A 12,107-nucleotide genomic window follows, 5' to 3' on the forward strand; every position below is an offset into this window, starting at 1 on the left:
AGCTGAGAAATACATTGTTTGGTTATAATCTTGAACTTGAAACGTGCCATTTGAAAACTGACCCTGTGATGGATCACAAAAGCTGCAGCTGTGTTCGATTATTGACATCCCCCAAAGCCAAGGCAGCTTGGGTCTAGTTAGTGTGCAAAGTTACTAACGTACAGTACATGTCAGTACCCGTCAGTATCTGTCAGTATCCACTCTCCGTGGTGCTGTGCATAACCCAAGAGGTGTCTCTGCAGCATTTTGAACACATTTGAAATTCTTCTCGTCCAGGACTGACTGCTTTGCACGGATGATGAACCTTTCCTCACGTTTAAGAAGACCCTCCTGGGTGATGGATAGTAAAAGAATGGGGATGACACCACATTTCCAGTGGCTCTTACTAACATTTATTCTCCTGTACTTAATGAACCAAGTAAATAGCCAGAAGAGAGGTAAGTGCATCTGAGTCTTAGAGAATTAACTGATTGCAATGCCATTGCTATTTTTTGCCATTATTATTTTGATTATGAGGTGATCTTGTGTCTTTATTGACCCCTTCAGGTTTTCTGTGGTTAAAATCCATTTCTCTATCATCATTTTTTTCCCCTATGTATTCTATTTCTTTACTCTTAAAAAGAGGCTTGTAAATACAGACCTAAATAGTCTTTCCCCAGAAAAAAAAAAATTAAGGTATAATTTACATACAGTACAGTTCACTTTTGGGATAAAATTCTGCGAGTTTTGATAAATGTGTAGTCATGTGACCACCAGCACAAAATAACAGAACACTCCCCATTCCAGAAAATTCCCCATGCTCCTCTGTACTCAGCTCTTTTCTCCAACCTGCCTCCAGCCAGCCCTGGCCTCGTGTCTGTCTATAATTTTGCTTTTCTGAATGTCATATAAATGAAATCTAAATCTCTTTAATAATACATTGTATTCATCTTCCTTAAATATATTAAGAATGTTTGTGTAGATGGTATTCCCTAGCTCATTCCTATAAAGAACATTATCATCCTTTTGCCCCGTATTTAGTTTTTGTATTATTTCCATAATTAAACAGATAGCCTCTTTTCCCCCGAGATCACTGTTAAATAACTTAAGTATCATTATGATGATTTCTAATGTGAGTGCTTCTAATGTTTTTGTTTTTGTTTTCTGTCACATATAAGTAGCTTTATAATTTATTGCTACCGTAAATGTCATGTCGGTCGTGTAAAAATTAAAAAAAACTTTTTCAGAGACATTAACGGAGAAGGTCTGAGATGGAATAATGTTTTTTATACTCTGATTACTTTATTTCCTCCTCCTCTTCTCTCCTCCTTCCTTTTTCCTTTTCTCCCTCTTACGTGGGACCACCTCCTCTCTTTTCATTCTAACATGACAAGCTTTTCATTGTGTGGTGCCAATGTAGCCTTCACAGGTATGAATAAATACTATTAGGATTATAATAGGATTATAATATCTTGAGTTAACCAACTGCGTTACTCTTCAGTTGTTTAGGATTACACAAAAAAATATTTTTCAGAGACTTTGTGAGTTCATTACTGTTTAAATACAGTATGCTTCATAAACATTTTTAAAGATCCTACTTAATTTGAGAGCGAGAGGGGGAGAGGGAGAGGTAGACTCCCTGCTGAGCAGAGAGCCCAACCTAGGGTTAGATCCCAGGACTCCTGAGCCAAGCCGGGAGGGAGATTGTTAACTGACTGAGCCACCCAGGCACCTCTGCTTAGTAAAAATTTAAAGATTGGCTGTGGGGTTTCAATGACGTGGCAGTTTGGTAACATGCAGTGGGGCTGCAGTGGCTAGGAGTGCTTAGAAGCTGTATTTATGGGCATGGGAAACATGTAATTTTTACTTAGAGTTACTTTATTTGCAGGGAGGGATGGGGGCACATGGGACTGTTGAAGATAAAATTCTTCCAGGCCCTCTTTGGGTCTCATCCTTGACTCCCTCCATTTATCTTAGTGGTGGAAGTTGGGACTTTGATGGAGACTCAGTCCCTAGGTGGTCTAGTGGTTGGCTCACTTCCTTTGGTTTCCTCTCATTTTTTTAATTGACAGCTACAAACAAATAGAAAACTAGTCATCTGTGACTGCAGGCTCAACCCTGCACACAGGTGCTCATACTCACGGCTGAAGACGGTTTGATATGTTGGCCTTTCATGTTGCAGTTAAATTATTAAGCATGTTGTGTGTGTGTGTGTGTGTTTCTCCTTCTCCAGGGGCCCCTCGTGATTTGAAGTGCGTAACTAACAATCTGCGGGTGTGGGACTGTTCTTGGAAAGCACCCTCTGGAGCAGGCCATGGTACTGTTTATGAAGTTTGCATTGAGAACAGGTAAGAGAAATGAAGAGCTGTAACCTAAAGGTCTTTAATATTAGAGCATAGAGATTTTATTTTGGAAATTGTTGAATGAAATTTTAAATCTTAGCTCTCTGTTTCCTAAAAAATCTGAATCTTACATCAGTCAGGATGGAAAAAACCCTTCTCCCAGCCAAAACGGATTGTTGCGTTATCTGAATATTAAGTGTAGGACACCCCTTTCATATGCTCTGGATTCTCATCTACCATAGGGAAGTTTTACTGGTGTGTCCCAAATCATTGGTCTAGATCAGGTGGGTTCTTGTTCTGACTCTGCCCAACAGAAAATGTCTGGTCTGGAGTAGGCAGTTTAAGGCTGGCACAGTTGTGGATGAGAGACCCAGGTCCCTTTTCATCGTCCTACTGTGCCAGCTTTAGCATGCGATCTCCTGGTTCAAGGATACTTGAGGAGTGGCTGTCCTGTCTGCATTCCAGAAGGCAGTGAGGAAAAGGATGCTTTTCTTTAAGGAGACCTCTAAGGAGTCCCGCACACCTCTGCTTGCATCTCAGTGGCAGAATATAGTCACATGATGAAGCCTATTTGCATAAGAGGCGGGGCAATGTGCCTGGATAAACCTTGAGTTCCTGTTATTAAGGGAAAGGGGGAAAGGATGTTAGAAGGCCGGTGGCGACTGGTTCTGTCACCCCACCTTCCCCTGTCAGGTAATCTTGGAGAGGGCCAAGAGCTCTGAAGCCTAGAGGTGAGGTGTTTGGGTTCTCTGCAAATGGGAATATTCTTTTCCTTTTCCCCAGTGCTAGCCGGACTCTGAATGGTTCAGCAACATCAGTGTTGTACAGCAGGGCAGCTCCAAGTCCCGTTCTGCGGATGGGTGGCCCTTATGTAAATGGTCATAAGTGTGCATTTAAATATTACTCAGGTGTTGTCTTCCCATTTGGTATTGGTTCAGTGAACGTGACTCTCAGCTTTTTGGTATATTTGTCAACCAGCAGGAGTTAGGTTATGTTGTAAAAGTAGCCCTAAAATCTTCTTTCCTTATTTACTGCTGTGAAAATAAAGGATTATTTCCTGCGTGTGTTCAATGTCCTTCTTGGGTCGGTTGGCATCTCTGCCCCCAGGCTCTACTTGGGACCCCAAACCAGTAGGGGGTCCCTCACTCTCCAGTGCATGGAGATAGGAGGAGAGGAAGCACAGCCTGTGCTTGCTTCCGGAGCTTCCTTCTGGAGGGGACAGATGTGACTTTCACTCACATGTCTCTGCAAATAAAGCCCTACTACCTACCTTGATTCCAAGGAGCCGGAAGTATAGCCCTGCTGTGATTCCAGAAGGGGAGAACCTGAAAAATGGTAAATAGCATGAATGACTACCTTAGGCCACACAGAGAGGAACCTGTTGTGGCCCTCCGGGAGTTCACAAGAAACAAATAACTGTGGGTGCTGACGGAAATTATAGGTGAAGAGCGCGTTGAGCAGTGTGGGCCTCCAGAGAGGCTGTCCAAGGTGTGATTGTGGAGTATGAAGACCCAGTTTCTCAGAAAGAGGACAGAAAGCCTGGAGGAAAATAATGTATGAAATAGCATGATTTAGCGAATTCCAGGGCTTTTGTGTTACTGGCAGCTAAGGAAGCCTCCCTCTGTGAGCATACAGGAGGGGAGCCGCCCTGGTGAAGTCGGGACTCCTGAGTAAAGAACGTGAAGAGGTCTGTGCGGGGTGCGGGGCAGGGTCACCCAAGACACCACAGAGTCCATCTTCTTGAACTCAGATTTATATGGGACGTTAGAAATGTGAATTAAAAATACATAGATATGGATGAATAGCCATAAAAATAATGTAAATGTGAATGTAAAAGACCATGGAACCAAGGAGGAAAAAAAACAACTTTCGCTGAAGGGATAATGGGTGGGGAACTGGCAGATTTTTTTGAAAGCTGAGTGGAAGAGAAGGTGTTGTTCCCATTGAAATTTGGGCCAGAACAGAAAGCAGCTGACAGACTGAGGTGGGTGTCTGAGGGGCCACAAGCAGCCAGTTTCGTGCCCGTCCCCAGTACCTGTGGACCTGAGGTACTCAACCTGAGACCGCTTGCTGGCCTTGTATAGAAGTGCAGGGCTGTGGTGGGGCGGGCATGTGCGGCGCTGGGTAAGGCTGCAGAGGGAAGGTTGGGGAAGTATGAAGGGCATGCCCAGATCCCAAGTTTCTTGAAATGATCATCCCTGCTTATCACTCGGCTTTCTGGTACAGTCTGGTTATTTATCCTCCACATTGATGGACTACATCAACCTCCCCTTTTTCTGTCTTAAAAGGCAGTATAACCTGTTGTGTTTCTGTACGAAAGAACAGTATTTTCCAGCGCATTTTCTGTTAGTCATGTTTCTATGAAAATTGCACTGTTGGTTTTATCCACTAATTAAAATTGGATTTTTTTTTTTCTGTTGCAGGTCTCATTCTTGTTATCAGTCAGAGAAAACAAATACTAAGCTCCCTGCTCTTCCACCTGGTGATCATGAAATAACAATAAACCGTCTGTATGATTTTGGAAATCTTATAAGTAAATTCACACTAAATGAAAAAAATGTTTGTAAGTATTTGAAAAGAAAATTGACGTGAAAATAACTTGGCACGGGGTCGCCTAGGTGGCTCAGTGGGTTAAGCGTCTGCCTTCGGCTCAGGTCACGATCTCAGGGACCTGGGATGGAGCGCCTCATCGGGCTCTCTGCTCGTGGTGACTCTACTTCCCGCTCTTCCTCTGTGTTCTCTCTTGCTTTCAGTCCCTCTCAGATACTAATAAATAAAATCTTTAGGGGGGAAAAAAAAAGATAAAAGAACTCAGCACAGTGCCTTTGTGCTTAAGCATTGCAGTGCTTTAAAAAATGGTCAGAAATTTTACTCTTCTTTTGAATTTCAGTTGTTAGACTAACGCTTGCTTTTCCCCAGCATCCATACTGTGACTTCTAGAGCACAGCCAAGATTGGGAAGGAAGCAGACTGTCGTCTAATCAATCAGAGTAGATGTCACAGAGTTAACGATCCTTTCCACATTTGGCTACTTTCTCATCATCTGTTCGCCTCATTGATTCCTGCATACCTTCCAGAATTTTTCAGGCATCCCCTGCCATAGGAGGTAGTCTTTGACCCTGCCCTCCCAGAGGAGACCCTGTTCCTTTCTTAACATTCTCTTAGGCAATGTGTCTTCTCCTTTGTGGCATTTTCTCACAGTTGCATTACTAACGTATTATGTGATAAGGCACTTAAGTGGTCACTTCTGCAAGAGAATAGGTTCAGTAGGACAGGAAATTTCTCTTATGTACCTAGTGCCTACCCACTGACTTACACGTGACAGGCATCTTTTACAGAGATGTTGATTCAGTGCCTGTGACATAGGTAACAGGCTGAGTGGAGTCATGAACTAGACCCAGGCTGATGGAGATGGAGATTTGGCTACACAGTGAGACCTTAGAAACCCCAGGAACCTTGACTCTCCCTGGTGGGGGAGGTGGGTTTATTCTCTCCTGACAACTATTATGGCACGGCATAATGACATTATAATGAGACTTAACAAGGATGACTTACTTTGAAACAGGGGAAAAAATAACAATTAACTTGGTGACCTGTCCAATTTCATGGATAAGATGCCTGTTCGGCATGGTCTGTGTCTGAGATAGAACAGATTCCAAAAGGATAATAACAAAGCAAGCTTTCCAGGAACTTCCCATCTGTCTCACTGCCTTTCAAGATAAAGAGAGAGGAGCCATGTTGGTTATTTTCTTTCTACAGCTGAATGTGCGATTCACATGAGAATGTACAGATCAGCCATGATCTCAATACCCACAGAGCAATACTATTAAAACACTTAAATATATTCTCTTTGCATATACATATAAACAGTAAGGTTCATACTACTTGATAACCTGCATAACAGAAGACACAGATTTTTCAGTTTGTTATCTAAATCTGTATTATTTTTATAGGCTGCATAATATCCCATTGAATGCCATAATTATGTTACATGATTGATAATTAACATTGAGATTTTGATTTCTGGTTTTTTAGTATTAACAACCAATGCTTTAATGAGCATGTTTTGCACATGTATGTTTCTAATTTGTGTGATGATTTCATTGGGCTAAATTCCTAAAATTGGGAATCCCGTTGTTAGAACTTTGGATACCCATTGCCAATTGTTTTCTAAAACTTTGGAGCCTCTTTGCATTTCCACAAACATCCTATTAGAGGGGCACCCTGTTCTTTACTTCTTGCCAAGACTGGGTGTTGTCCATTTCTCTTAGTTTTGCCATTTCAGTCTGATGGCCCCCAGTTATAGCACTTTGTTTTTGCAGATTGTTTTGTGATTACTTAAATATTACCAGTTGTTTTTATTCTTTTCTGGTCTATATCCTTTCTCAGTTTTTTCTTGTGTTGAACCTCAGCCTTTCCCTCATTGGTTCACAAGAGCTCTGTATATTATGGTTATTAATTCTATCATATTTGCTACAAATAATTTTCTGAGCTTAAAATTTAAACATCATGGTTTTCATTTTTATGTAAGTAGAATCTTCCACTCTTTTTCTTCGAGCTTTTGGTTTTGTTGCCATGCTCAATTTAAATCTTTTACCCATCTGGAATTATTTTGTAGTACGGTATAAGGAATCTAACTTAATTTTATTCCAGGTTTTTAAAAAATTCCCCAGGACTCTGAGAGCCAGTTTGTGTTGTCTAATTTTTCAAGAGGTGAGGAGAAGGTTCTGGCAGGGAAGTTACTTGAAGATGATAGTGTTTGACAGAAAGAATTAGAAGGACAAATCAAGACAGATGCTAGATGACTTAATAGATGAGTAGTTCCTTGTTTTTTTTACAGAATCATGTAATTTGTTGATAGCAGTTTTAATACTATTGAGTCTGATTCTGATTAGAATATTAGATTAACAGTACCCAAGTAATAAGATATCACTATTACTATTATGATAGTACTGATAATAAAATTGAAAAGCACACTAGATGAATATAAAAGGGAGGTGGATGCATCAGCAGGTCTTTGAGTACCTACTGTGTTGGGGAGAAGCTAAGAAAGAGAACTGTACCTGTGCGTTAGAGGATCTGGGTTTTTTGGCAGTTTGCTACTGAAGAAAAGTATGAGAAATTAACATTTTCTCCAGATGCTGTCAATACCATGCATATAAAGCAAAGTATTTAATATATGCACATATACATAATACTCTTGTAATTGACAAGGGCAAACACAAAAATAAGTCTTCATAAGACTTGTAGTGTTTAAGTTTCTTAAAATAACCTGAAAATATGGATCTGGCTGAGACAAAATCAATAATGTGGATCCTGTAAATGAGCTGGGAAAGCTCCCATCCTCTGATGTTTAAGCAGAGCATGGAGGTTATGGGTAAAGATTGCCAGCCTTAAAAAATAAACAAACACAAGTGATTAGACTTATTTCCCAGCTGAAAAGTTCCTGTCTTCTAGAAAGCAAGTTAATATGGTCCTCAAGTGTCTATTTTAGCTGGAAAGAAATGCAAATAATAGTTCATGTGATCTTAGAGAAACTTCCCATTTTATTGTGAGGAAGTGTACTATGAAGTAGTGGAAGTGTGTGTGTGTGTAATCCTTTCATTTGCATGATTGTGATTGTTACTGTCTTTTAGCTTAAATATTGGCTATGACTTGTGTTTTAAAGAAGAGCCTACTTCTGTTGAGATAAAATGTAAATTACGTGTACTTTCCAGGGAGGGAGCATTTAATAATAGATGAATATTGCCTTCATGTAAGTGCTCCCTTACTTGTAAGTGCTCAAAACACAGTTTTGAAGTTACTATATCATGACAGCCTGAAGCATTTGAAAGAACTGTGTTCTTCAAACCATCTGCTCCGTGGTCACACTGGCACCTTCAGCTTTCCCTCTCCTGGCACCAAGACCGCTTCTTGATCCTCCTTTTTGTTCCTTCTGTTTTTTGTTTTGTTTTGTTTTGTTTGATTAGGTTTTTATTTTAATTCCAGTTAGTTAACATGCAGTATTTGTTAACGCGAGTTTCTGGTGTGTGATACAGTGGCTCCTCCCACTTGAAATCTGTCCTGTGAAGCATCCGCCACTGTCCTCCTGTAGCTATAGAGCCATTGACTGTGCTGGATGGGGCTTAGGTTTTGAAGCCACAGTCCGATTTCCTGTGCAGTTGTAAGTATTTTATACAGATCCAGTGTAGAGCGCTGTGGTCAGCACATCTTAGTTAAATTTATGAAGAACTTGGTGGGTTTTTTTTTTTTTTTTTTTAAGATTTTACTTATTTTTCAGAGAGAGAGCACAAGCGGGCAGAGGCAGAGAGAGAAGCAGGCTCCCTGCTGAGCAAGGAGCCCGACACGGGTTCTGTGTGTGTGTGAATATATATAAATAAGTATATATAAATTTATATATATATATACACACATATATATATATATATATTAGATATATTTTAGGACCCCGGGATGATGACTTGAGCCAAAGGCAGTGCCTTAACCGACTGAGCCACCCAGGTGTCCCAAGAACTTATTTTTAAATTCCAAGACTAATTTATGTTGGTTTGCTCTGCCATTTTTGTTGCTTAGCACACTCAACCACCCCAGCTCTGTGAAGTCCTGCAGTCTGGGCTTGCCAGGACTCCTCTGAGCTGCCCTTGTGCTGCATAGGGCGGTGCTGAGGTAGGGGTGGCCCAGGGGTGCACGTCTCTGGACATCTCTGGTTCACTTACCGGGATTGGAAGAGAACGTGGAAGACAAGAGTCCCCGCGTTGTCTGCCTTTCATACCACAAAGCCTGCGTCTCATACAGTGGAACAGAGTCACATTTTTCATTGATCCAAACTATTGGAGTAATTTACCCATCCTCTGTAGATAGGGAGACTTGGAGATTTTAAAGAAATTTAAAACTTCACTTTCTCTGCCTTTTTTTTTTTTTTTTTTTTAATTTACCATTTTCTGACTGTGAGCTACTATATCCTTGAGCGTGTGTTTTTTTTTTTTTTTCTTTACCTTTTGTATTTCCCACTAACGACCATACCCTCCCCAATGCTGGTGGCCTTTTCTCACTCTTCCTCTCTGATTTGGCCTAAATGATAACACATATCTTTCAGTTTCAGCCGTGCTGGGTCTTCTCTGGTTTCCTTCTGCTTCTCAGGATTCTTACTGGGATTCTCTGGTGACTCAAAGGTGTGACTCTTGGTAGCTCTCCGCTCTCGGGCAAGCTTTGGCCCCTTTGAGTCCTGAGTTCAAGTCTTTTTCTTCAGCTGCACTCCGAGAGTTCCTCTTGTCCATGGTGTTGATGGGCCCCATTCTCACTCGCTGTCAGCAGACACTCCACTCACTAAACCTCTCTCTGTCCCTCCCTGACACTTGGTCACCCATAGCCTGTCTCTCTTATTTCTTCACAATGTCTGTGATTCCTTTGCCTGCTTCCTAACGTGGAAACTTGAGGAAATCTTAGGTGTTTCCCTTTCTTACTATACTAATCCTTCATTTCTTTGATCTGGTCATTTCTTTGAAATGCCCATCAGAGTTGTTTTCCTTTTCCCTATCCCTCATGAACATGACAATGCTTCATGATCTTTGTCCTTGCTGCTTTGGTCAGCCTTTCCCTAGTGGTCTACCACTTAATCACCTTATCTTTCTCAGCCCCCTGCACTGCACTGCGTGCCAACAGCTCACCTAGCCTTTCTGGAGGACTTTCTTACCTGCGGAGTATTTCCCACATCTGCACAGTACCCTGTTGGCTCCCCCACTCAGTGCATTGGTCATTTCTATGGTTTTGCTGCAGTTCACAGCTCCCTAAACCAGTAACGGCTCATAGCATCCCAAAGTGGGTCACTCCCGCCAGCATCAGGGGCTCTGACACTGCCGGGTAAGTGGGAAGGCTGCAGAAAAAACAGACGGAAAGCTCTATGAGAACAGGCTTTCCATATTCTGTCATTTTCTTAGGCCTAAGGCACAGTCATACAGAGGAAGCTCCTTTACTTCTTTCTGATGTTGCCTTCTTACAGATTCCAGACTGATCACACTAGAGTTTTGTGGGAACGTGATGGTTATTTGTATTAGAAAACATACTAGGATTTGATCATTTTCTCAGATTTGACAGTTGAATCATTAGGAGCTGTTTATGCAAATAAATATTCATTCACTTTTTTCAGCATGCTTTGAGAATTTGCACACACCACCCCCACCCCCCACCCCAGAGAGCATGAACAGGGCAGAGGGAGGGATGGAAGCAGACAGAATCTTAAGCAGGCTCCATGACCAGCATAGAGCTGGATGCGAGGCTCAGTCTCACAACCCTGTCATAACCTGAGCCACAATCAAGGGTCACATGCTTAACCACCTCAGCCACCCAGGTGCCCCAGGAGTTTGTTTTTTGTTCTTGATATTTTTGGTCAAGAAGGAATGGAGTTTAAAAGTAGTTGATTAATGGAATTACAATGTGAAAAATAATTAACTTGTTTTACTAAGTCATGTTTTTTGTTTTCTTTTTTGAAGCTTTAATTCCGGACACTCCAGAGATCTTGAATTTGTCTGCTGATTTCTCAACTTCCACTTTACACCTAAAATGGAATGACAGGGGTTCTGTTTTTCCACATCACTCAAATGTCATCTGGGAAATCAAAATTCTACGTAAAGAAAATAAGGAAGTCATAAAATTAGTAAGTTTAAACCAAAATAGATTTTTTTTTCCTGTGACATTAAAGAAGCCAAGTAATTTTTAAAAGATTGTAAGGTGATATCAGTGAACTCTTACATTGTTAAGGACAGAGATCAGATATCCTTTCAGGATTCATTAAAAACTATATGCTGTTACTCAAATCACATACTAAAATAATGTATAACGTAAATGACTTACTAATTATAGTAAATTTAGGAAATCAAGGGAGGAATAATCCATGATTCTACCACTTGACCACAGTAAATGTTATTTTTGTGTTTCTGTCCAGCTTTTTTATGTGCATGTTTTTATGTAAATGAAATAAATAGGTACATAAAATGTACTATTTAATTTTGGCTAATACTATAAACATAAAAGTGTTTGAAACATAGTTCTAGTAATTGTTGAGAGATTTTTAAGGTTGAATTTATCTGAATCTGAAATAACATTTTTACATTTAATAATACATATTTTTTTTCCCTCTTTTTAAAATTTCGTTGGTAAATGGTTTCCTTATATAATCTGTCTTGAGTTTCCTCTTAATCTAAAGGAGAATGAGGAATAGTAGTGAGAGTTTTGACAGTGGATGTATGGGAATTCCCTCTTTTGTCCCTTTTTCCTCAGTGGATTTGAATATGCTTAGTTACAGATTTAAGAATTAGAAGACTAGCTCATGATTTTACAGTTATTTGCCTAAGTACATAGATAGGCTAGATTGTAAAGATAAAGAATTACCCTTTAGTTCATGGTGTTTGTCATGGTGTTCCTTTCTGACTCTGTGTGTATTAGCTCCTAAGTTAGCGGCGGCCATAGCTGTAGCTTCGAGCATTGGTGCCTTCGCGGCTGACAGGACTCTAAATGCTCTGTGTGTGGTTCTCTGCATTCTCCCACGGACCCCTGAGGGAGGCACCCTCAGCATCATCTCCATTTTCAAGATGAAGCTCCAGAGAAACAGGAAAACAGGAAGTAGTGGAGCTGGGACCCAGAGTTACAGTCTGTGCTCTTTCTTAACCACTACAGTTTCTGTTACAAAATAGATATGTTTATTTTTGTATAAGATACCTTCCCTTCCTTTGCACCTGTGCTAATTGAATGTACTTCAAGACTTGAGTCAAATCCTACCCCTCATTTTAAA

The 12,107-nt window shown here is 40.7% G+C and overlaps 1 protein-coding gene across 2 annotated transcripts in view; it reads left to right on the forward strand.

The window, feature by feature from the left end:
• The window catches only part of LIFR (LIF receptor subunit alpha), a 77,170-nt gene that overhangs the window by 23,128 nt on the left and 41,935 nt on the right, over positions 1 to 12,107 (forward strand). For both annotated transcript variants that reach the window (XM_032337563.1, XM_032337562.1), the window contains exons 2-5: positions 277 to 437; positions 2,213 to 2,327; positions 4,745 to 4,884; positions 10,810 to 10,973. In XM_032337563.1, coding sequence (XP_032193454.1) covers positions 296 to 437; positions 2,213 to 2,327; positions 4,745 to 4,884; positions 10,810 to 10,973 — 561 coding nt within the window. In that variant the 5' untranslated portion in view covers positions 277 to 295. The remainder of the gene's footprint in view (positions 1 to 276; positions 438 to 2,212; positions 2,328 to 4,744; positions 4,885 to 10,809; positions 10,974 to 12,107) is intronic.

Source organism: Mustela erminea, chromosome 3 (genome assembly GCF_009829155.1).
Source record: "Mustela erminea isolate mMusErm1 chromosome 3, mMusErm1.Pri, whole genome shotgun sequence".
NCBI classification, from domain to species: Eukaryota; Metazoa; Chordata; class Mammalia; order Carnivora; family Mustelidae; genus Mustela; species Mustela erminea.